Source organism: Lepidochelys kempii, chromosome 7 (genome assembly GCF_965140265.1).
Source record: "Lepidochelys kempii isolate rLepKem1 chromosome 7, rLepKem1.hap2, whole genome shotgun sequence".
In the NCBI taxonomy this organism is placed as follows: Eukaryota; Metazoa; Chordata; order Testudines; family Cheloniidae; genus Lepidochelys; species Lepidochelys kempii.
The window spans coordinates 21,595,301-21,622,045 of NC_133262.1; the positions used below are offsets into that span (position 1 = coordinate 21,595,301).

Consider the following 26,745-nt stretch of genomic DNA (forward strand, 5'->3'; position numbering starts at 1 on the left):
ACACATATCTGCTTTCACAATAAGTTCCAAAGGCCAGGAACCTTTCTTCTATGCCTCATATGAGGTTTGTCATTTCATATGCTAGCACTGTTGGCCAGATGGGGGTGACACACCTACAGCATTACTCTACTATAATTACCAGTTAAGTATGCCAGCAGGGGACAGGGTATCTGCTTAAACCCTTCTTGACAAGGGAAAAACAGAGAGATGGAAGAATTAGTATAGAATTTGTGTACAGGACTCAATGACGCATCTAGAAATCCTAGCTGAAACGACAACAATTTGTAATAATGACTCAGTTTCTGAGTGAGATATTGAAGTGTATGTAAGTAATGTAGCTCCCTTGAGAAGATTCCAGACTGTGAAAAGCTCTTGAACTCCTTTGTATTTGACAGTGAAGTTGCTCTGCCTTTGGAAATAGTGGACCAAATTCAGCACACTTACTTCACTGAGGATAATGGAGCTACTTTGCATTTACACCAATATTCTGAGTCAGAATCTGGCGAATTTGTGCAAGAATACCCAGAATTATTCTGTAATGTTGTGTGTGTGGTAGGTTACATTTCTGAAGCAAGACAACCGATTGGTCTGTACATTCGGTATTAAGGACAGCCATAGTACAAGAGAAGAGATAGTTTCTTATTTTTATATCTAGCCTTATCCAGCTATGTATGTTTTGTTATGAAACTCTTTTAATAAAAGAAAGGCTGTAAATTCAAAGTACACTTACAGGATCTTTATAGGCCTTCATCTCATAATATACTAGATTTTGTATTGATGTGTGGAGAAACAGGATTCTCCCATCCTATTCAAAGAGAATTGCATTATACTCCCACAGATGAAAAAAACAGATCATACTATCAAACACATTGCACATGTAAATCTGAAAAACTAGACCAAGACCATGTTGGCAAAACTAACACAACTGGAAAAAAGAGTGAACAGAAAACACTTTATTCTACATGCTCATTTCCTAATGACTGTTAATATAATATAACCAATAGAACCAAAACCAATGCAGCTTTTCAGTGAGTCACATCTTGTCAATCAGTAATGTAACACCTGCATGTAATGATCTTCCATTACTAAAGAACAGGCCACGGAATCTAAATTGCATCACACATCAGCAGTTGCAGAGATTTCTGCTATTCCCCTTCCACTGGACACCTTGCTTAAAATAGTTGTAAGAACACAAGGCCATTTATAATCAATTCACACTTTTGGAAGTACATTTCACAAGGTTCCTTTTCCTTACATAGGATAAGAGATCTAGAGGAAGATGCAGAAAATTGCTCATGTATATAAGAATGCCTCTGCTCAGGGAGATACTGATTCAATTATTTTAACTGTTTTTTTAAAAAATGGCATCTCTGACTTTTGAGATATGCATGCAGGTAGGTGGATGAGATACTAAAAAATTAAAGCACATTCACTGGGAACCTTGAAAGCTGCCAAGTTAAAATCTTCATTGGAGGCTAAAAGAGAACAGGAACTCTCAGTTAGAAATAGTTTGTCACAAAGTCATTTCATGGGGCACACAGATTCTGTAATTTTCCTGGGTTTTTAGTCTTTGCCTGCACTGGGGATTTGCCTCAATTCAAGCCATCAGTGGCTGGAATTGAAGCAGATTCCTGATGTAGACAAGTTCTTAGAAACAGTAATAAAGCTGGTTTAAGTCAGTGCTGCTGCTCCTGTTGCCTTTGGCAAGGCTGAAAGCTGACAAAAAGGCAGTATTGGCCTTTGCCTGCACACTTAATATGGAGTTGAACAAGGATAGTAATTTTAAATGTTTTAAAACTAGTAATTATATTTTATTAAATGGGCTAGAACAAGTTTTGTTGAAAAATGAAGGCTACAGCGATAAAAATAACAAGCCCCATGACATCGACATTTTACTATAAATTCATTCTTTTTGCCTTTTTTCCTCCTTATGATCAAGTTGATTTTTTTACAGCTTATGACCAGGAGACAGTAACAAGATTTCATATAAGATTATTAATGTTAATCTTTGGGGGGTTGCCATGAATACAAGCTGAACACATTATTTCAATGGAGTTAGGTGCCCAGGTGTTTTGAAAACTCTACTAAGTGCCTATCTGCATTTTTAGATGCTTAAATACTTTTGAAAATCTGGCCCTTGGTGACCATCAGTTTGTAGGAAGTGTATTCAGCACTCACTGACCAAATGTTCAAACTTGGGTACCTAATGATAGGCTTCTAAATCCATATTTAAATATTTAATGCCAAAGAACCTGTTTTTCAGATCACCTGCAGATTCTACTGATTGCAAGGTCTTTTATTTTGCATATTGCTCTGGGTTTAGATGGCATGACATAGTGTTTCTTGAGGGCCTTTATTACAATCTCTTATTTATACACTCACACCCACTTTTTCACATGCCATCCAGCTTCAGGCAAATTCCTCAAGTACAGAAACAGGAAAATTCTGTGTAGGACAGTCGGAACAGAGTATTTTCATACACATTTTCAAAGTAGTCAGTTTATTAAGCCCATAATCCACATGTAAAGCAATGGGCTGACCTGGCCCAAATTTAGGTACCTCCCTTTAGGCACTCAAATTTAATCACAATGTTTACATCAACTCTAAAGTTTCCTAGTGGCTTTTACATAATGAGTGCCTCTCCCTGATGGAATAGCGTGCACTCCTCAATGTATCTTCAGAATTGTCAAGTCAGTTAATTTTAATATCTGCATATCTCTGATTAATCAGAAATATTTGTTGTGCTTTTTACCTGCATACCAAGAACCAGAAATTCCTGGGTATCTGCATACACCAGCCCTTCATCTATCCAGTAGCATATTGGGGAGGACAGGCTGCAGAGACATTCGCATCTCACTGGATCTCTTACACTCTCCTTTCGAGTATGTTGAAAATATTCATTCTTCTGTACATAACTAGGAAAACATTGTATTAGCACAAAGAGAGTTTGTAAAAAATGTTCGCAGGTTGTCAGACCCACACATCAGAGGGCAACTAATGAATTATTTAATGACATTTAACTTAGCAGCAGATCACACCAACCCTATTTTTTTTTTAAATATAGAGACATGCAATATTTTTAGAAATCTTTACATATACACATGCTCTAGAGACTGCATGCTCAGCTACTGCATTCTGGGCATCTAATTTGCTGTTTATACATGATGTAACAAGGAGGAGCACCCTTTAGGTCATTTGGCATCCCTAGGTCCACAATGGACATTGTCAGCTACCTCGTGGCAATATTCAGTATGAGGAGTCTCAATTCCCTTTGCTCTTGACTTGCTGCAGAAACTGCTAATTCACTCCTGACCAACCTCCTCTGCAATCAGAATCCATTACCCTCTGAGGTGGGCTGACAGAAATTAGCCCAAATTTAACAATCCCTTCTACATTCATTTCAGGCCATCTTATAAAAGGCTAATTTTATTTTTTAAGTTCACATATTTTAAAAAATTTCATTAGCATATTATTAAAACACAGGAAAACAATTTAGTAAAAGTTAGCTAGTAGTTAAACTCAGCCACACCTTAGACAGACATTGCTAAGTGGGCATTAAGCTGAAGGTACAGTATATGGCAATATTAGCTATGGCAAGGCTGAAAAAGTATTTTAGCTATTCCACAGCTCAGTGGTGCTCTTAGTTCAGTGTTGCAGGAGTATATGTATACAAAGCAGAAGCCCTCTATTTAAAGTAATCAATTTCAGGTTATTTCTGTGGCATATATCATAGTAGTATGTATCCTCTTTAGAAATGCTCTTCTATCCTTTGAAGGAGAGATGAAAGTTCTACCCAGCCAACACACCAGCATGGGGGGATATTACTCGTGAGACAATAGTACCATTATTTTTTCCTATTCTACAGCCCATATGATTAAGTTAACTTTCAGTTCTAAACACACAAACTCTTTTATATTGGCCTGTGTCAAAGTCCCATTTCCTTCTCAGTTCACATAGATACTGGACATACATTTCATTATGAAAAGAGATGCTTGCTGCTGAATTGCATGGATTACATGTCTCTGTGTTAAAAACAAATCTAGTGTTGGTGTGATCTGATGCTAAATTGAAGGCTATTAAAAATGAAAATTCCTAACACTGTGATGAATATAAACAATTAGTGTGGCTCTGACCACCTGTGAACATCTTGTACAAACTCTTACTTTCTATCACTGGTGCCTAATTCAGACAATAACAGCTGAAATGTGGGATCACAGGTTTTTTTAAACTGATGCCATACTTGAAGAGGCTCATTTGTGCTTTATGTCAGATGTTGTATCTAGATATACGGGGAAAGTACAATGTACAATAAAATGCCATTGCCTAGTACCAGCAAACAAATAATTTACAGAACATTTGGCTCAAGTCATTCCGAAATCTTGATACGACACTGATCCATTTATTAGATTCACTATCATTCTAGATTTGGGATGTACTCAAGACAGACAACATTATATTTTATAACTTTCAGTGTTACAATGAAAGCTAGTCAGAAAGTGGAATTTCTGTCCTATGGGAAATTCTAACCTTTTGAAATTTGTTTGCATTCCAAATTGGAATAAAAAGTTGAAATTCCCCCCCAAAATGTATTTGGAAACATTGAAAGATTTCATTCTGATAAATTATAAAATAATATTAAACATTACATATAATATATATTATCAATTATTAAATACATAAATATACATATAAATGAAATAAAATAATAAATTTGAAGCAATTCATTTAAATATGGTAAATATGTTAAGTCAAAACAATTCATTTTAACACTTTTCCATCAAAAATGTGGCCACAAATCAACATTCCCACAGAAAGTTTCCATTTCAACAAAACTCCATTTTCAGATGGAAAACTGTTCCACTGAAAATTTTTCAACCAGTTCTAGTGATAACGGATATCTCATATTGCAAAAAGCCTTTGAAAATAATGATTTAAAAATTCAGCATTAGCAACCTGACTCTTGAGAGTATTTCTAACTAAAGTAGCAGTGTGCTTACTGAGGAAAAGAAAGTAGCAATAATAATAGTCAATACTACTTAATGGCACATATCCACCATTAGTTTAGGTGACGCCCATGCAAGGCAACCTTTAATGTAACTCCTAACATGAACAAAGCCAGCTGAAGTTAAATTCGGTCTCTTCTTCCTCTTTAATAATCCCAAGATGTGCAGTTTCCTTACTGACCCATGGCTAATACCTTTGTCAGTGCCCTGATCATTTCCTGCCTTAACTGTTGTAACTTTCTTCTCTGGGTTTCACTGTCTCTCACTGGCTCCAATCTGTCCAAAATGTCACTGTCAAACCAACCTTCCTCTCCTGCCATTGTGACCCCTTCATCGTCCTCCCTCAATTCTTCCACTGACTTCCCATCTCTTACCACTACAAATTCAAATTCCTTGGCCATACCTTATCATCTTGCTCCCTCACTTATTACTGCTCTCACTTTCCCTAGCTCCATCCCACTCCCTATGCTCATCCCAATCTTTTCACTTTATTCCTCAGCTGCTCTCTTTTTCCCATTCTTGTTTTCGTACTTTCTTACAGACTACTCCATTTTTTCCTTGTTCTTATCCACCAGACAACACCTCTTGTCACCTTATTAATTTTCTTCTGAACTGTGTGTCATTTTATTTTGACTGGTTTCAGAGTAGCAGCCGTGTAAGTCTGTATCTGCAAAAAGAACAGGAGTACTTGTGGCACCTTAGAGAATAACAAATTTATTAGAGCATAAGCTTTTGTGGGCTACAGCCCACTGTATGCTGTATGGGGCAGGAAGAATGTATTATCTACCTTTGTAAATGACTGATGCTACCTCATTTTAAAAAATTCATCAATATACAACTAGTTCAGAAAATAAAGAATGAATCAGAAAAAAACCTTTTCTGCTGCTAAAGCAACAGAAGCCCATCAGCAAAGTAAGGAAACTCACGAGGCTAAGGGGTGTTTTCTGTTTAAGTGCTGGTGTATTTCTTCAATAGTCCACACTGCTGCCCTACATGCAGGATCAGTTCTGAAATAAAAAATACCCCAGTGTGAAAATTTTAATGGGATAATACATCTGGAGTATGAACGCACTTATGAGTTAATTGCAGCAGTAACATATCTTTATTCCAATGAAACGATTGAAAAGCCTGATCACTACAACACACAATATTCTGGAATTGTAAATAAGCAATAAAGAAGATGAGAGAGAGAGTGAGAGAAAACCAGGGTAATGTACTTATTTCCCGTAAATCTTTGAACATGCCTTGTGTGCTGAGTTGGGCTGAGATCCAGAGCAGACCTAGTCATAAATATTGAAATCCTCTCTCAGTATGTATGGAGGTAAAACTTTCATTGGAGCCAAAGGAAGTTTTGTGTTAGTAATACATCTGGTCAGAAAATACCACAAAGGTTGACATTTCAATGAAAAAATTGGTACTTCCCATTTTCCCACCAGTTCTACTGAGGAAGATCTGAGGATCTGGTCCACAGAAGTTAGAGACTGTGGCTCCAATGCATAAATGGGATCTTAAATTCTTTCCTCAACTGGTACTAGAGTTAATCTAATGCACCTCCTGTCAACGCAGGATTGTTTCTTATATGTGGGTGTACACAATTGGAGGCTTTACCCCCCAGAAATGTAGAGACTGCATTAATAAAGGAAACACTTAGTCTGGAACAGGAGCTACATCTTCTTCCCTTTCCCCTCCACCCCGTAATAAAAGCTGTCTACACCCCTGTGGTACATTCTCTAGTATTCTGCCCAAATATCTCAAAATTTAAAAGGTCCTGCTACAAGGAAGTTTCTCCTCTTTAATTTCCTTTTATTACTCCTAGTGACCCCTCCCTTATGTCACCCTAAATAATTCCTCTTCCTCCGTGGTGTTTGTATTCTACAATTGTCAACATTTATCACTGTTAATGGTTTGGGAAATCATGTGATTTGGCTAGTACAACATGGATGATGAGAATACCTAACTCATACATCACTCTTTATATTTTCAAACACTACACCTGAGTTTGTCAGCCATCCCAGAACCATCCCTGGATTCTCAAGTAATCTGCAAATGGAAAGATTATTAAGGTGATGTTTTCAGAGTCCAGGAAGCAAATTTTTGCTATTGCTGCACCAGAACAATCTCTGAGTATTAGTATTTAATAGGGCTGTTGATTAATCATAGCTAACTCACGCTCATTAAAAAAAATGCGCTAATTAAATTTGTGACTGAACTCCTTGGGGGAGAATTGTATGTCTCCTGCTCTGTTTTACCCACATTCTGCCATTTATTTCATGTCATAGCAGTCTTGAATGATGACCCAGCATATGTTCATTTTAAGAACACTTTCACTGCAAATTTGACAAAATGCAAAGACGGTTCCAATGTGAAATTTCTAAAGATAGCTACAGCACTGGACTCAAGACTTAAGAATCTGAAGTGCCTTCCAAAATCTGAGAGGAATGAGGTGTGGAGTTTGCTTTCAGAAGTCTTAAAAGAGCAACACTCTGATGAGGAAACTTCAGAACCCAAACCACCAAAAAAGAAAATCAGCCTTCTGCTGGTGGCATCTGACTTAGATGATGAAAATGAACACGCGTCAGTCCACACTGCTTTGGATTCTTATCAAGCAGAACCTGTCATCAGCATGGATGCATGTCCTCTGGAATGGTGGCTGAAGCATCCAGGGACATATGAATCTTTAGCACATCTGACATGTAAATATCTTGAGATGCCGGCTACAACAATGCCATGCAAGTGCCTGTTCTCACTTTCAGGTGACATTGCAAACAAGAAGCAGGCAGCATTATCTTCTGCAAGTGTAAACAAACTTGCTTGCCTGAACAATTGGCTGAACAAGAAGTAGGACTGATGGGACTTATAGGCTCTAAAGTTTTACATTGTTTTATTTTTGAATGAAGGGGTTTTTTTTGTACGTAATTCTACATTTGTAAGTTGTGCTTTCATGATAAAGAGATTGCGTTATAGAACTTGCATTAGGTGAACTGAAAAATATTATTTCTTTTGTTTTTTACAGTGCAAATATTTGTAATCAAAAATATAAAGTGAGCACTGTGCACTTTGTATTCTGTGTTGTAATTGAAATAAAAATATTTGAAAATGTAGAAAACATCCAAAAAATCTTAAATAAATGGTATGCCATTATTTTTTAATAGTGCGATTAATCGTGATTAATTTTAATCACTTGACAGCCCTAGTATTTAATATGTACATTACAGTAGTGCTCAGATACCCTAATCAGGATCAGAATCCTCACTAATGGTAGGTGCTGTACAAACACACATGAATACATAGTTCCTCACCTCTCCATTACAGAGCTTTGGGGAACCTGCATCTCCTCCCACCCCAAACACTTTTCACATTTGTGCATCTTCAAAGCTTCATAACATGACTACTAGCCTACTGGTAGATGAGAAATGACAGAAACAACATGAAACTCTCCATCCCCACAGAACACCTGACATTTTAAATTGTATTTTGTAAGGGCCATTTCAGAGGAAATTTAGACTAAACCCAGAGGAGAACTAGGTGTAAGATGAGGCTGTGGGTTAATGCACTGTTTTCATTTCTGGAGATACAGGTTAAACCCTGGTGTAAATCACAAAAGAAATAAGTTTGATGATCTCAGCCTATGGTGGATGTTTTCTCCCAGCACAATCACTCAAGATAGGTTAGGGTGACCAGATGTCCCGATTTTTGGGTCTTTTTCTTATATAGGCTCCTATTACACCCCACCCCCTGTCCCGATTTTTCACACTTGCTGTCTGATCACCCTAAGATAGGTTCAGGAATGGAGTGGCAGTACTACAGGTCACAACTGAAATGGACAGACAGAGGACTAAGCAGAGCTGTTTGTGTGTCGGGCATATGAACAGAATAAGGAGAGCTGCAGGTCACAGCATTCTCACAGTTTTAAAACAGCACACCAAGGAAGTAAACGAAAAAGCACAGAAAAAAACTAAAGGTTGGGTAAAACTCTACAAACCCTATTTGGTCTGATGTGTTGTTCTGAGCTCCACTCTCAGAGAAGTGAGGGCCCTCTTGCCATGCCTGGCCGACATGGAATCCATACCCTATGCCTTGAACACTCATTCCAGCACAGAAAAGAAAAAATGAGACGAATTAAATATTGATGCACAAAGTCATCGACCTGCTAGGTAACAGGACGCAAGGCTAGATCTGCACTGTTTTGTGTGCAATCCTGTTGATCCAAAAATAAAACCCAAACTCTCCTATAGGAGTTTTCATTCTCTTGGAATCATTCTAGAAACCGAAGCCTTCCTGAGTGATTCAGCCAAGTTAATTTCTCTGTGCCTCAGTTCCCAATCTATAAAATGGCAATATTAAACTTCCTTTCCCGCTCCCATCCTTTGTCCGTTTTCTCTATTTGAATTGTCAACTCTTCAGGGCATGGACTGGCAAACTACATATGTACAGAACCTAGCACAATGGGGTGCTAAGCTTCACTGGGGTCTCTAGCTGCTACTGTAATGCAAACAATAAATAAGAAAAAGATCTTGTACTGAATACTACTGAAGGGAAAATATCACAATGCTCAGAAGTATCACACCTATTCTGTGTATGTACTTCTTGGTTTTAAATATTATGGAAATTCAGCCTTTGAAATGCAAAGAGACCGATGATTGCACAACAGGACACCCTCTATCTCTATCATCAGTAGTATGCAACACCTAGTCACTGAGCTGTGGGGAAAGCTGCAAAACAACAAGCCATCTCCCACTCACCTAATCGCAAAGTTAGATAAAGGAGCAGAAAAGTCAGGTTTGGTCAGGTGTGCTAGAATCTCATGCGTAAGCAAATTAACCCCTGTGATGAAGGAACAATGATTAATGTCCGTGTCTCTATCCCTGCTCATCTATTAAATCAGGATAATGTGCCAGTTCTTACCAAACATACAGTGCTATGAATTCCAAAATTACCATGTCTTTTATTCACATAAATCTATGATGGGACTCCTTTATTGGCTCTGGATTTCATAACCTCGAGCAGCAAAGGGATTATTATAAAAGCTCTCCCACTAATGCTGGAAATGCAGGGAGGAAGAACAACTCTAATTCATCTGTTGCCCACATGGAGCACTGTCCCACCATTGTTAGTTAGAAGAAAAGTACTTGAATGCTTTCAGCTACACAGATGATTTAAAGGCAGAGGTTTGTACTATACATTTTAAGTGCAGTTCTGAAAGAAGATCTGTTCCTTATTTGTATTCCATATCATACGTAAAACCTTATTTTTGTCACTGAAGTGAGTAATACCTTTTACTCAAATCAGCAGTGGAGAGCCAACACAGCCATGAGCTGGATTCTATAATATCTCATGAACCATCAATAGAATTATTAACTGGGTTTCAAGTACAAGGCTAAATTCTACCTGCACAATCTTTATTACCAGCAATGAGTACAAGCCATAAGGAACTGAGCTAGACTTTCAGACCAAAGGTCGCGCTTGCAGGCCTAACTTTCTATTTGGAAACTAAGCAGATTTAATAGAGTCACCGAGGGCACATCTACTCTGCAATCGTGGTGTATGACTGCAGCATGTTTAGGCATACCTGAGCTAACTTTAATATAGTTAGCTCAGGTACTAATAGCAGTGAAGCTATGGCAGCCTGGGTTTCTGTGTAGGCTATGTGATGCTGTATGAATTCTGGGGGACACTTGAGGTTATGAATACTAATATTGTAAAATTGCAATGAATTGTGCCAGATATGCCATGTAAGATATCTGTAAAAATGTTAGTTTGCCAAATATGATAATCTCATTTATGTGTTTGTATCACATTTGTATATTGAGTTATAGATATGTATCTATGTCTGTATTACAAAACTTGTGCCATGGTTCTGGGTGACCCCCTCCCCGCCCCAAACAGTTTGGTGTCAGCTCTGCCTAGCCTGCTTGATGGCCCAAAAGGGACCATCAGCTATACAACTGACCCACTGAGAGAAGGCAGAGGATACAGACTCAGCAAGGCATGCATGGGACATGCCCATGGACAGAAAAGGCTTCCAAGCCATGTGCTGAGCAGCTTGTTTTGGGAACAAAGGAAGCACAGGCCGCATGGCAAAAGACTATACAAGGCAGCTGCATCTTCTCCATTTTGTCTTCAGTCCTGCTTCTTACCTCTGGAGGAACTTTGCTACAAACTGAAGCTCTGAATAAAGGACTGAATGACCCATCCAAGCTGTGGATGTATTCCAGAGGGACTTAAAAGCCAGTAAATCATCAATACAGCTAGGAACCTGATATATGGACTTTGAAGTTTTTGTATGTATGTGACTGTGTTACCATTTAACATTTCTCTTCTTGTTCTTTCTTTTCCTTGATAATAAACCTTTAGTTTTAGACACTAAAGGATAGGCTGGCAGCGTGGTATTATGGGTAAGATCCAAACTTACACTGACCTGGTGATGTGGCTGACCCTTTGGGGTCAGAAGAACATTTTGTATATGTGAGCAGAGTTTAACATAACTTCTCAACTAGGTGCTGATTGGGAGCCAGAGACTGGAATGCAATAAAGGGGGCTGTGTGATTTCTTTTTTTGCTTCTTGATAACCAGGATCAGAAGTGCAGTTTGTGACTGATTGGGAGGTTTAACTTCAGTGTTACCCACCAGTATCTTGGGGAGTATCTGCTCTTCCTTTTCAGACTGCCCTGAGCTTGGCATTTCTAGTGAGTGCTGCCCAGGCACCCTGGGTCACAGGCTATACCTGGGTAATCACTTGAGCGACTAGCTAGCACTGAAGTCCATGCTGTCATAACCTCACTGCTATTGGTACCTGAAAACTAGTTCATGTAGGTCTACATGTGCTGCACTCACACCTCCGACTGCAGCACAGACATACCATGAGAGACACTAAACATGTACCCAATTATTTATAAAATCCCTTTCCAGATCAGAATCACACTTTCATAATATTTTGTTCTCATTTCATCTAAGGGTCTCAAGCATAAAACAATCAGAGACAATAAGGACCATGTTCTACCAACTTTTAGATATACACTAGCACGTTGGTCTTGAGGCAAATGCATCAGCACTTGTTTTGTTCTTTTCTTACCTCCTATGGCTGTTTTTACTCTTCCCCTCATTTTATCCTTAACTTTCCACTCCACTGTCCAGTATGTACATTAGACTCTCACTTCTAGGTGAGAAAGGGACAATACTCTGCCAAAATTAATTAAGCCACCATGGCCTTATCACTTTCTAGTCATTCTTACTTGACCCCTGCTGCCTGTCTTTCATCTGAGTATTAGGGTATGTCTACACTACGGAATAAGGTCGAATTTATAGAAGTCGGTTTTTTAGAAATCGGTTTTATATATTCGAGTGTGTGTGTCCCCACAGAAAATGCTCTAAGTGCATTAAGTGCATTAACTCGGCGGAGCGCTTCCACAGTACCGAGGCTGGAGTCGACTTCCGGAGCGTTGCACTGTGGGTAGCTATCCCACAGTTCCCGCAGTCTCCGCTGCCCATTGGAATTCTGGGTTGAGATCCCAATGCCTGATGGGGCTAAAACATTGTCGCGGGTGGTTCTGGGTACATATCGTCAGGCCCCCGTTCCCTCCCTCCCTCCGTGAAAGCAAGGGCAGACAATCGTTCCGCGCCTTTTTTCCTGAGTTACCTGTGCAGACGCCATACCACGGCAAGCATGGAGCCCACTCAGGTAACCATCACCCTATGTCTCCTGGGTGCTGGCAGACACGGTACGGCTTTGCTGCACAGTAGCAGCAACCCATTGCCTTCTGGCAGCAGACGGTGCAATACGATTGGTAGTCGTCCTCGTCGTGTCCGAGGTGCTCCTGGCCATGTCGGCTGGGAGCGCCTGGGCAGACATGGGCGCAGGGACTAAATTTGGAGTGACTTGACCAGGTCATTCTCTTTAGTCCTGCAGTCAGTCCTATTGAACCGTCTTATGGTGAGCGGGCAGGCGATACGGACTGCTAGCAGTCGTACTGTACCATCTTCTGCCAGGCAGGCAAGAGATGAGGATTGCTAGTAGTCGTATTGTACCATCTTATGCCAGGTAGGCAAGAGATGAGGATGGCTAGCAGTCGTACTGTACCATCTTCTGCCGAGCAGCCATGAGATGTGGATGGCATGCAGTCCTTCTGCACCGTCTGCTGCCAGCCAAAGATGTAAAAGATAGATGGAGTGGGTCAAAACAAGAAATAGACCAGATTTGTTTTGTACTCATTTGCCTCCTCCCCTGTCTAGGGGACTCATTCCTCTAGGTCACACTGCAGTCACTCACAGAGAAGGTGCAGCGAGGTAAATCTAGCCATATATCAATCAGAGGCCAGGCTAACCTCCTTGTTCCAATAAGAACGATAACTTAGGTGCACCATTTCTTATTGGAACCCTCCATGAAGTCCTGCCTGAAATACTCCTTGATGTAAAGACACCCACTTTGTTGATTTTAGTTCCCTGAAGCCAACCCTGTAAGCCGTGTCGTCAGTCGCCCCTCCCTCTGTCAGAGCAACGGCAGACAATCGTTCCGCGCCTTTTTTCTGTGCGGACGCCATACCAAGGCAAGCATGGAGGCCGCTCAGCTCACTTTGGCAATTAGGAGCACATTAAACACCACACGCATTATCCAGCAGTATATGCAGCACCAGAACCTGGCAAAGCGATACCGGGCGAGGAGGCGACGTCAGCGCGGTCACGTGAGTGATCAGGACATGGACACAAATTTCTCTGAAAGCATGGGCCCTGCCAATGCATGCATCATGGTGCTAATGGGGCAGGTTCATGCTGTGGAACGCCGATTCTGGGCTCGGGAAACAAGCACAGACTGGTGGGACCGCATAGTGTTGCAGGTCTGGGACGATTCCCAGTGGCTGCGAAACTTTCGCATGCGTAAGGGCACTTTCATGGAACTTTGTGACTTGCTTTCCCCTGCCCTGAGGCGCATGAATACCAAGATGAGAGCAGCCCTCACAGTTGAGAAGTGAGTGGCGATAGCCCTGTGGAAGCTTGCAACGCCAGACAGCTACCGGTCAGTTGGGAATCAATTTGGAGTGGGCAAATCTACTGTGGGGGCTGCTGTGATGCAAGTAGCCCACGCAATCAAAGATCTGCTGATATCAAGGGTAGTGACCCTGGGAAATGTTCAGGTCATAGTGGATGGCTTTGCTGCAATGGGATTCCCTAACTGTGGTGGGGCTATAGACGGAACCCATATCCCTATCTTGGCACCGGAGCACCAAGCCGCCGAGTACATAAACCGCAAGGGGTACTTTTCGATAGTGCTGCAAGCTCTGGTGGATCACAAGGGACGTTTCACCAACATCAACGTGGGATGGCCGGGAAAGGTGCATGACGCTCGCATCTTCAGGAACTCTGGTCTGTTTCAAAAGCTGCAGGAAGGGACTTTATTCCCAGACCAGAAAATAACTGTTGGGGATGTTGAAATGCCTATATGTATCCTTGGGGACCCAGCCTACCCCTTAATGCCATGGCTCATGAAGCCGTACGCAGGCAGCCTGGACAGTAGTCAGGAGCTGTTCAACTACAGGCTGAGCAAGTGCAGAATGGTGGTAGAATGTGCATTTGGACGTTTAAAGGCGCGCTGGCGCAGTTTACTGACTCTCTTAGACCTCAGCGAAACCAATATTCCCACTGTTATTACTGCTTGCTGTGTGCTCCACAATATCTGTGAGAGTAAGGGGGAGACGTTTATGGCGGGGTGGGAGGTTGAGGCAAATCGCCTGGCTGCTGGTTACGCGCAGCCAGACACCAGGGCGGTTAGAAGAGCACAGGAGGGCGCGGTACACATCAGAGAAGCTTTGAAAACCAGTTTCATGACTGGCCAGGCTACGGTGTGAAAGTTCTGTTTGTTTCTCCTTGATGAAACCCCCCGCCCCTTGGTTCACTCTACTTCCCTGTAAGCTAACCACCCGCACCTCCTCCCTTCAATCACCGCTTGCAGAGGCAATAAAGTCATTGTTGCTTCACATTCATGCATTCTTTATTCATTCATCACACAAATAGGGGGATGACTACCAAGGTAGCCCAGGAGGGGTGGTGGAGGAGGGAAGGAAAATGCCACACAGCACTTTAAGCACAGCACTTTAAAAGTTTACAACTTTAAAATTTATTGAATGACAGCCTTCTTTTTTTTGGGCAATCCTCTGTGGTGGAGTGGCTGGTTGGCCGGAGGCCCCCCCACCGCGTTCTTGGGCATCTGGGTGTGGAGGCTATGGAACTTGGGGAGGAGGGCGGTTGGTTACAGAGGGGCTGCAGTGGCAGTCTGTGCTCCAGCTGCCTTTGCTGCAGCTCAACCATACACTGGAGCATACTGGTTTGGTCCTGCAGCAGCCTCAGCATTGAATCCTGCCTCCTCTCATCACGCTGCCGCCACATTTGAGCTTCAGCCCTGTCTTCAGCCCGCCACGTACTCTCTTCAGCCCGCCACCTCTCCTCCCGGTCATTTTGTGCTTTCCTGCACTCTGACATTATTTGCCTCCACGCATTCGTCTGTGCTCTGTCAGTGTGGGAGGACAGCATGAGCTCGGAGAACATTTCATCGCGAGTGCGTTTTTTTTTCTTTCTAAGATTCACTAGCCTCTGGGAAGGAGAAGATCCTGTGATCATTGAAACACATGCAGCTGGTGGAGAAAAAAAAAGGGACAGCGGTATTTAAAAAGACACATTTTATAAAACAGTGGCTACACTGTTTCAGGGTAAACCTTGCTGTTAACATTACATACATAGCACATGTGCTTTCGTTACAAGGTCGCATTTTGCCTCCTCCCACCGCGTGACTACCCCCTCAACCTTCCCCCCTCCCTGTGGCTAACAGCGGGAAACATTTCTGTTTAGCCACAGGCAAACAGCCCAGCAGGAATGGGCTCCTCTGAAGTCCCCTGAAGAAAAGCACTCTATTTCAACCAGGTGACCATGAATTATATCTCACTCTCCTGAGGATAACACAGAGAGATAAAGAACGGATGTTGTTTGAATGCCAGCAAACATACACTGCAATGCTTTGTTCTACAATGATTCCTGAGTACGTGTTACTGGCCTGGAGTGATAAAGTGTCCTACCATGAAGGACGCAATAAGGCTGCCCTCCCCAGAAACCTTTTGCAAAGGCTTTAGGACTACATCTAGTAGAACCGCAAATGCCAGGGCAAAGTAATCCTTTCACATGCTTGCTTTTAAACCATGTATAGTATTTTAAAAGGTACACTCACCAGAGGTCCCTTCTCCGCCTGCTGGGTCCAGGAGGCAGCCTTGGGTGGGTTCGGGGGGTACTGGCTCCAGGTCTAGGGTGAGAAACAGTTCCTGGCTGTCGGGAAAACCGGTTTCTCCGCTTGCTTGCTGTGAGCTATCTACAACCTCCTCCTCATCGTCATCTTCTTCGTCCCCAAAACCTGCTTCCGTATTGCCTCCATCTCCATTGAAGGAGTCAAACAACACGGCTGGGGTAGTGGTGGCTGAACCCCCTAAAATGGCATGCAGCTCATCATAGAAGCGGCATGTTTGGGGCTCTGACCCAGAGCGGCTGTTCGCCTCTCTGGTTTTCTGGTAGGCTTGCCTCAGCTCCTTCAGTTTCACGCGGCACTGCTTCGGGTCCCTGTTATGGCCTCTGTCCTTCATGCCCTTGGAGATTTTCACAAAGGTTTTGGCATTTCGAAAACTGGAATGGAGTTCTGATAGCACGGATTCCTCTCCCCAAACAGCGATCAGATCCCGTACCTCCAGTTCGGTCCATGCTGGAGCTCTTTTGCGATTCTGGGACTCCATCATGGTCACCTGTGCTGATGAGCTCTGCATGGTCACCTGCAGCTTGCCACGCTGGCCAAACAGGAAATGAGATTCAAAAGTTCGCGGTTCTTTTCCTGTCTACCTGGCCAGTGCATCTGAGTTGAGAGTGCTGTCCAGAGAGGTCATAATGGAGCACTCTGGGATAGCTCCCGGAGGCCAATACCATCGAATTGTGTCCACAGTACCCCAAATTTGAGCCGGCAAGTCGATTTAAGCGCTAATCCACTTGTCAGGGGTGGAGTAAGGAAATCGATTTTAAGAGCCCTTTAAGTCGAAATAAAGGGCTTCATTGTGTGGACGGGTGCAGGTTTACATCGATTTAACGCTGCTAAATTCGACCTAAAGTCCTAGTGTAGACCAGGGCTTAGTCAAGGGCAGCCTACTTAACAAGTATTTAGGACAGCTACCTGGGTATCCTCAATCATCAATTAAAACTGTGATGAATTCCTTAAACTGGTTCAGGCTAGCAGGGAAATTATCTTGGTCACTGTTTGTTTTTTTTTAAAGTTTAATTTGTCTCCTTTTATAATGCACCCAATGTTTATAGGTAAAAACCTCCAGACTATATATACATTGTAATTACAAGATACCAACAATAAACTAAGCATCATAGGCTTCTTTTGGTGCTGACTATTCGCTGTTATTAAAGATCACATTGCACTGTTCTCAAGAATAGGATTGTTAACCTTGGTGTCCTACCCACATTGTGGCCAAGGTTCTAATGACCTAAATTCCCTTCAGGGTTTCAGCTGAATATATTATCCTTCTTCATTTCCTGACCTAAATTGCCACACAATGTTGTTTTTGTGGTTATATGGTTCTGCTCTTCACCTCAGATGGTGGATGAAATGATGTCTGTGTATTTTTAAGCTTATAAACTCTTTGCATCTTTCATGCCCAAAGATCCCAATAGAAATGTCAGACTGTTATAATTATCTGGTAGGAGACCAGCAAATTTGTTTTCAGTTGAGACCAGCAAATTTGTTTCATTCCTTAAAACCCCCACTTCATCACAAAATCAGAAACCTGGTCTCCTGTATGCTTCAAAATGCCTGCATGCCAGTTGTTCAGCTCACCCAACTGGCAGGGATAAATATTTCCCAAGTATTAATCCAAACTGATCATTGGGCATTAAGGGCGGATAAACCTATAAATCACTTGGCTGATATTTTAACTGAAATTTTGCAACTCGCTGAGCACATTGTTGGAAGCAATGCTTTCCTGGCCAGAGTTAAGATTTCACAACAATAGGCCTCAGAGTTGAAAGGGGAGTGAGGGCTTAATGTGGTGGGGAAAGAAAGCACAAACAACAGCTCCATTCTATATTGTGATAAGAAGTCAGGCCTACAGTTTCTGCCTTAAGTGTGGTCTCTTCCACGTTTTGCTCACTGGAGATTTAAAGTAGATAATGGATTTGTCTGTCTCTATCTCCAGTGTTTGCCTGGCCTCAGATTATTATGGTCTGCTATTTAGTCAGCTCCAAATGTGAAACAAAGTGAAAAGTAGCTGAAAAATCACTTTATTAATTAAAATTATATAGGAAACAAAATGTATGAAGACATTTATTAATTGAAATCCATAGACTATCTGGTAATGCTGCCCATTTTGTCCCTTCAAATGACGAAAATGGAGTACAGTCACAAGTAATGAAAACACCAAATTTTGAGGGCTATAAGAATGGGATAAATGGGGAGGCAAAAACAAATAAGCCAATTTTTTAGCTTGCCTCAAGCCAGCTTCAGGTTTTGCAAGACATTAATTGAAATAATCTATATTTTAAAATGCTCACACAAGTATTTGCACCTGGTCAGGCTGGTTATGCAAATGCACCTCTCTTTTCTGTTCCCTTGTTCCCCATACTGCTCCAACTCTGGTTTGCTGTTTATTTGCCTATGGCATCTTGACACAATCCTTGATTATAAGCTCTCTCTGTACAGTGCCCTCATCAGGGCCTCTAGGCACTACAGCAATACAAGTAATAAAGGTAATAAAACTGCACTCTCACAGTTGCCTAAACCAATCAGACAGTAAGGTGTTGCTTGGCAGGGGGAATTCCTTGGAGGACAGTGTGGCAACTGCAGAAACTGTAGCCCTATTTATCATATGAGCTTCCTAAGCACCACACTAAGGCTATGTCTGCTCTGCAAACCTTACAACAGCATGGTTGTGCCAGCTGCATAGTTGAAAGGTGCACTGTGTGGCTGCTCTTTTTAACCGGGAGAGAGCTCTCCTGGTGACAAAGTACAACCACCTCCAACGGGGGACGGTAGCTTTCTCACCGGGAGCATAGCTCCCGCCGACAAAGCACTGTCCACACCGGTGGTTTGTGTCATTAACATTTTTGTTGTTCAGGGAGATGGTTTTTTTACGCCCTGAGTGACAAAAGTTTTAAAGATGAAAGTGCAGTGTAGGCAAAACCTTAAGTTTAAACAATTCCAATAGGTAAGCAAAGCCCTATTAAAATAAAAAAGTACTTTTCCACTCCTTTTTCTGTAGCTGAATCTTTCTTCTTTTCTGCTTCACCTGCCTTCAGTTAAGGCTATGTCTACACTAAGAAGCTTACAGCAGCACAACTGTATCACTGCACCTACGCCACTGGAAGGTCTCCCATGTAGCTGTTCTTTGCTGGCGGGAGAGAGCTCTCCTGCTGGCATAATTAAATCACCCCTAACAAGCGGCAATAGCTATGTCGCCAGGAGAGCGTCTCCCACTGACACAGACCTGTCCACACTGGAGTTTTTGTCAGTGAAACTTATGTCAGTCAAGGGGGTGCTTTTTCACACCCTGACCGACGAAAGGTTTGCTGACAAAAGTGCTAATGTGGTCATAGCCTAAGTTATAATCAAGGCAGGGGAAGCGGCATCATTAGAAAGGAGAAAAATGTCTATTACACATAAATGCCTTGGTTTTCAAGCAGTGATAGGAAGGGAAACACAGGGTTAATGCAGTACATCCCCTTTATAGTGAAATTGTGGCTTTTACAGAATAATTTCTCTGTAAAATGAGGTTCACACTAACAGGAATCACAACACATTTAAAGAAGTTGAGGCTTTCATACTAATTCACCAGAAACAGGTTTTGCTGATAAGGAAATGGGGCTGTGGGAGAAAGAAAGAAAGAGAATTCTTGCAAACTTTCTCAGAGAGGAAGAAGCAGTGTGGACAAGACTTGAAGCCAGGAACTCCCATATTACAATCCCAACACTGACAATTATGCCCCACTGCAGGCTACAGTAGGCTACAATAGCCCTACTGCAGGCTACAATAGCCCATGCCGCCACTTGCTGCTGCCTGTGCTACCCCAGCTAGACTGCTATTTTTAGCGCACTAGCTTGAACAGTGCTAGAGAAAGTATGTCTACACAGGCTGGGAATCTCATCCCCAGCTCCAACTGTAGGTGTAGCCTCAGTATCTCCCTATATGGGGGTGTTTCTAGTTATCTATCTCACAGGGGACTCTCAGGATTAAGTAGCTGTTGTAAATACAGTGCTTCAAATATGAAGAAAGGCTATTTTTATGGTTAATGGATGGGGAGCTGGGAAATCTGGGTTCTATAAGCAGCTCTGCCACAGACTTTCTGTGTGACCTCAGTCTAGTCACTTCGCCTCTTTGGGCCTCACTTTTGCCATCTGGAAAATGGGCAGTAATAATACTGATCTACCTACCCAATATTCATTAATATTAAGATTTGTAAAACACTTTGAACATTTTCCAGAATACACTGTCTTCACCTAATACCAAAACATCCTACCCATCCAGTGTAATGAAAAGAAAACAAACAAAAAAACGAATACAACAGAGTGAGAAATGAAAGAGGCTAGAAAGCAGTAAATGTTTAGTAAAATGGATGTAGTACCTCGCTGTGTAGATCCATATATCCCAAGAAGTCAGGAGGAAGTAAATTGTTCCACTGGTTCGATTATAGGCAAAGCTGAGAACTGACTGGAGCGGAGAGGGATAGGGAGGCGGCAGCACGGTACATAACTTTGTCCCATTATTCAGAGAGAAAATTCGTAAACTTAGGAAAGAAAAACAGAAGAAAGTGGTAAAGGGAAAAGGTTAATGAAGAGTTGTTGTTTAATCAAGACACAGGGATGACACTTCAATTCATCGTCCCCCAGTAACTTTAATGTTCCGTGCAAACATCCCCTTTTAAATGGATGGGCCCTGTTATTTTAAAGTGAAAAATACCATGATTTTTCCACTCACTCAAAGTTAAAAGCTCTCATAAGCTAATACACTTCAATGGAGTTAAAAGTTGTGGTGCTATTTTTTCCAGTACTGTAATGCCAACATTTGACCATTATAAACACGGGCAGGTACGCTGTTCTGCTCAGTTTGCACAATCTGGAGGTCAAAACCAGACACTGATACTTTTTTCCTGTGTGCGTGATTTTCATTAAGAATATTTCACAGGTATTTATTTTGACTAATAGAACATAAATCTCAGAAATAGTGAAAATTTGTAACCCATATTGTGTCAAGCAAGCAGATATCTTCTCTATTTGATTAGTTTGTTACTTTACAGTTTTAAACAGGCAGCAGCTAAAACCCTTTGATATGGTTGAATGTGGTGTTTATTAATACACACACTTTACCATTTTTCTATTGAAGTTTATTACTACTAGTGGAGGTGCAATCCAACCAAAAACCCGGATCCAAACCACCTCAAACTTTCATTAGCACATGTAGTCAGACATACCTGTTATCAGAGCCCATAGCTACCACCCTGCTGGATTTCCCATTGGCACCACAGAGGGACAGATCCTTAATCTGACTGCTGACACGAGTCCAGAATTTGGTAAAATAGTTCAAGTCATACACATGAAGATTGCGGGCGGAAGAGCAGTACAGCAATTTATCCTCAGCCAGGCCCATCCAAACAATTCCTTCAGTGAACAATGATAAACTAAACAAAAGATAAAGTCCCCACAAGCCAAAGAAAATTATGAATTAAAGTAAGTCAGAAGCAAGTTACATCAATTACATTAGAGTCCAAGTTAAACTACACGGGACATTTTTCAATGTTGGCCATGTTCAGCTAAAAAGAATTCTTCACACCAGACTCAAATTCTGACAATTCCCTGGGGAACTCAGAGGGAAAAAAACTGGAACCAATTCCAATCAACACTGACTGCTTTAGTGACCTTGGTGAATCTGTTTTGCATGCCACAAAGATATGGAACTACCATGTACTTACATGATAAGTAAATACTGAGCTAATTCCTGCAGGTTATATAAAAATGTTACTAGAAATTATAACACTCAAGGGGACACAACCTTCATTTCTAGATCTCATGATATCCCTTTAGACGTTAGTAAAAATTATGTATCTTATTGAATCACTTAAATATCAAGTAATTGATGTGAAGGTCTCCTTAAAAATCAATTATATGGTATGGGGCCAATACCTCAAAGCAGATTCAGAGCTGTATACATTATTTATGCCTTGGGAAATGCCATACTTTAAGCATTTTTTAAGAGGTAAAGATTTATTTATTCATAACCGTACAACAAGCTCATGAACTGTACATCTTATTTTTTCTTTATAAATTAAACACTTCTTGCACACTGTAGCTCTTGTATAAATAGTCAAGGAATTATAGTAGAACTCACTATTAAAGGTGAACTGACCCTTTAATGAATAAGGCCCTGCGCTGCAAATATTTATGCATGTGTTTAACTTTACTCACCAAATGACTTTTTGTTTTGAATTTTCCATCAATTGTATTTTAAAAAATTCAAAGGCATTAAATGCTCGAAAGCTAAACAAAACATTTTGATTTGGGTTTCACCCAAATTGCTAGTGAACTGAAAAATCCATTATTTGCACAGTTCTAAACAGAAGCTGTGCTAAAGAGATCTTCACCATCTAATGAGCTGAGAATAGCGGAGATACATACCTTTCTATTTAGCGGGGTTTCTTGCCTTATGGTCAGAGCACCTGGGCATAGATCCTCAAAGATTTTTAAGGTGCCTAACTCCCACTGAAATAAAATCCATTGGAGTTAACTGCTTACATACCTTTGAGGATCTGCGCCCTGATGCTCTGAGATGATGATCATCTCCTGCAAGTTGTTGAGTAGCCTCAACTCCTCACAGGTTCAGCCCCAAAAGAATTGGAAAATAGAGCCAAACTGTGGCAATATTCTTAGAGGCATATAATCTACAGAGATATTTATCTTACTCCTTAAAGATTCCTTATTTTTCCTTTGAAATTCATCCAACATGCCATAAAATGCTACAAATGCTAATGCTAGAAATGCATTTTAACTGGATTATATTTCATTAGTCGTAAGCGGTGAAACTTACATAAATAGTATGGCCTTTAAAGTACCTGTAAAACAGCTGCATTGTATCCAGGGACCAGAGTTTCACTGTCCCATCCAAAGATCCAGAGATAAATAAAGACAAAGTGTTTGGGTGGAGGAGGATGTGTGTGACAGACCTGGTATGGCCATGAAATACATGCAACAAACTGCCCTGGTCATTCCAAGATTTTACTGGTTAAAATAAAACAATAACCATCAATCAGTAAATAAATGAGAATTAAATTATGAAGAAGCCAAAATAAACTACACTTCTTTGTCTCTGGTTATTTTACTGAGGACACCAAAAACCTGATTATTCTTCAAAAAAAACCCACCCCCAAACACTAAAAAACACCCTGTAATTTTGCTTTTGATCTAATACTGTATTTTCTCTCCCGAGTGCTAATGATATACTCCACTGTGAAGAAATGCACTTCGTTAACGAAGGAAGTCAATTCATGGGAGTCATGAACACTATGATTTCTGTGTTTTTGAAAAACATTTATGACTTTAGTCCTTTTCATCATGAGCATCCCTGATTTTCCTAATAATTATCATGAGAAAATCAAAACAGAGTGGTTGGGCATTTTCTCATGCTTTAGCCAGGGTACTGAAAAGGAGGCCAGATGCTTCTTTATTTGGAAAAGTCTGGAAAGTAACATTATCAATTACCATTCAGAATGTGCCTGCTTATTCTTACAAAAGAAAGAATGATTGCTGATAGAAAATAGTCAAATCAAAAACTATATCACATAGAGTTGGTAAGATGATGAATGAAAAACACTACTGCTTGGAGGAATTGCTCCTTCAAAATTTAAGTTGACAGGACGTACTGTAGGGCCCAATCCTTCAAAGGACCACGTCCTTCCATACCATGAAGCTGAAGGCATTTTGCATCTTTTAGGATGTGCTCAGCACCTTGCCATTATCCCAGAAAGTGATTCCTGGATTCAGTGGAGGATAACGGGAAGATATTTTTGGGAGATTAAATATTAATAAATAATGGATAAGACATTCATCTGCTGAACTTTTTTGAAAAGCTCTAGGAGATCTACATTCATAAAGAAGTCACACTTTATATGTTAAGATTTATGTTTGGGTTCAAATGTTAACAGATAACATTTCTATTTATGAAAATTCAGAGAAACACAGATGATGATGATAGGAAAGACTGCGGTCCATTAATTTCTAGGCCCACCTGTTATTGCAAGAAATTGATTATGTGACACAACACGTGACCTGGACCGTGTGTTCTCCAGAGAGGCAATAACTACGAGACTCTCTGCCAGTATGGCCTACAGAAAATTTCCTTCATGCCTTCAAATGTGGGAGCAAGAATTGCTGTAGTTAGGTTTAGAATTAGAATGTCATTTATACACTGAAGCACTACTGCTGTTTTAAACTACTATCACTGCTGTCTCATTAAAAACATATGGTAAAGTAAGAAGAAACAAAGAAGTGTGATCATAGGCTCAGATGCTTTGTTCCTGTGTGCCACCTTACTTTCAGAGTCCCTGGAGGAGGTAAGCAAAGCATTGGAGTATGATGAATAGACGCAGGAGAGAATGGTACTTTGGTGAGCATTGGTTAGCTGAAACAGTAGATTCCCTTTGGTATCATAGCAGAAGAGATCGCAATTAGAAAAGCAATAAAGTCTTTGCATATTGACATCAAGCGCCATATTTGTACACCAGATTTGCCTCATGTGTGGGAATTCTGCACTATATTAAAAAAAAAACATGATTAAGACTACGGCAACACTACTGTACACATTTAAATAAAATGATAGAGTCATTTGGTTTGTGAAGTTTTTTGCACACTACAAGACTACACAGTTCATTTTATGAAAGCTGCTGGATATATTTTATTTTTTTAAAAAGCATGGTTTCCTAGAAGCTGGTAATGAGCACGTTTCAATTGATTATAGTGTTCAAACAATTGTCTAATCATCACACACACTATGTTGGGAATATATAATGGTGTGTTTTAAAGGTTTTATTGACACTTGTTTGGCATGGCCACATAACTAACTCATGGATTTACTACTGGTTAAGCAAATCTGATTATTCCAAACAAATGCCAATAAAACTTTTATAGTATACCATCCCAGGCTAAATAAGTTTACATAAAAACTATGTTAGGAATGTTTGGAGTTTTTAAAAAGGTCACAGGGGTTATTTTTGTATTACTCTGTGTGTAAAGCAGTGGTGGGCAACCTGCGGCCTGTCAGGGTAAGCCGCTGATGGGCCGCCAGACCATTTGTTTACATTTGCACGGCTGCCTGCAGCTCCCACTGGCCATGGTTTGCTGTTCCTGGCCAATGAGAGCTGCGGGAAGCAGCGCGGGCCTGGCTGCGGCCATTAGGAGCTGCGGGCAGTCATGCAAATGTAAACAAACCGTCTGGTGGCCCGCCAGCGGCTTGCCCTGATGGGCCACGTGTGGCCTGCAGGCCGCAGGTTGTCCACCACTGCTGTAAAGCCAAGAGCCCTACTTATTATAAGTCCAAGTCTACTGGGTTCAGAAAGAGCCATGAAACCATCCTAAATACCTTCTTCTACCTACAAATTACACAAATTGAAAGTGCAAGATCTCAGTTTTCCGGGACTAGAAGCTAGTCCTTGATCCCATCGAGAACCTGCGAATATCTACTTTCCAAAGATATAAAGCTACTGTTTCTAGTTCTCAGTGCCATACGTAAATGGATTGTAATATTAGATGTTTATATAGAGAGAAAAGCTGACACTGGCCCAGGATAGAATTTACTTGTCCTGAGCCTCAGACCAGTATAATTTTTGGAAGCGCACAGAGGTGGGGAGAGGAATTTCACACTTGGGAGGAGAAGGGGAAATATTTTTCTGGAAGGGTGATTTGAAAAAAAAAAAAAGGACTGCTGGTTGAAGCTACTCAGAGTTTCAGAATGTTGGAATAAATACAGGGGAGATGGATTAGTGGGCAGAGTGCAGGTGAGGCATTCAAAGGTGCATGATAAACTCACTTAGCACATGGTTTTGAATAGAAATCACATAGCTATTACTTCCAGATATGCAGTGTATGTGTCTATGAATATACACAATGTACAATAATTCATAATAAGTTATATTAACATTATAAAAGCTTTCACAAGATACAGCAGTTTGTCCTGGGGCTTGCTAAGAAAAGTGATATTAACAAACATGCAAGTGTCACTTTTCACAGCAGACTTACTAGCTAGCTGGGAAGCTGTGAAAAGTGATTCTTGTATGTTTAAAGAAAAGGAGGACTTGTGGCACCTTAGAGACTAACCAATTTATTTGAGCATAAGCTTTCGTGAGCTACAGCTCACTTCATCGTAGCTCACGAAAGCTCATGCTCAAATAAATTGGTTAGTCTCTAAGGTGCCACAAGTACTCCTTTTCTTTTTGCGAATACAGACTAACACGGCTCTACTCTGAAATCTGTCATCTGGTATGTTTGTTAATATCACTTATCACTTTTCACAGCCTCCCAGCTAGCTAGTAAGTCTGCTGTGAAAAATGAGACTAACAAACATACAAATATCACTTTTCACAGCATTGTTTTTATTGAGTCAGCAAAAAAAAAAAAAAAACCCCACAAAAAAATCCTACATAAATTAATTATAATGTTTTGGATGTGTATATGTGCATATTTA

The 26,745-nt window shown here is 40.9% G+C and overlaps 2 protein-coding genes across 2 annotated transcripts in view; both read right to left on the minus strand.

The window, feature by feature from the left end:
• LOC140915160 (uncharacterized) overlaps window positions 1–26,745 on the minus strand; it is a 90,972-nt gene that overhangs the window by 53,895 nt on the left and 10,332 nt on the right. The window contains exons 8-12 of the mRNA XM_073354738.1: window positions 21,488–21,694; window positions 20,642–20,803; window positions 5,930–6,010; window positions 2,753–2,915; window positions 731–805 (exon numbers count right to left, since the gene is read on the minus strand). Of these exons, the coding sequence (XP_073210839.1) occupies window positions 731–805; window positions 2,753–2,915; window positions 5,930–6,010; window positions 20,642–20,803; window positions 21,488–21,694 (688 nt within the window). The remainder of the gene's footprint in view (window positions 1–730; window positions 806–2,752; window positions 2,916–5,929; window positions 6,011–20,641; window positions 20,804–21,487; window positions 21,695–26,745) is intronic.
• On the minus strand, window positions 15,024–16,900 carry LOC140915244 (uncharacterized). The gene is made up of 2 exons (XM_073354821.1): window positions 16,213–16,900; window positions 15,024–15,625 (listed from the first exon to the last, which is right to left on the minus strand). Exons 1-2 carry the CDS (start codon window positions 16,793–16,795, stop codon window positions 15,105–15,107), a joined length of 1,104 nt encoding a protein of 367 aa, XP_073210922.1. The 5' UTR covers window positions 16,796–16,900; the 3' UTR covers window positions 15,024–15,104.

What these genes read in the sequence shown, in the direction of transcription:
- LOC140915244 (XM_073354821.1), bottom strand. Translation starts at nt 16,795, where the DNA reads ATGCAGAGCTCATCAGCACAGGTGACCATGATGGAGTCCCAGAATCGC. An exon ending in AGGCGGAGAAGGGACCTCTG is followed by an intron (nt 15,626 to 16,212) that starts GTGAGTGTACCT and finishes TTTCTCCACCAG; the next exon opens with CTGCATGTGTTTCAATGATC.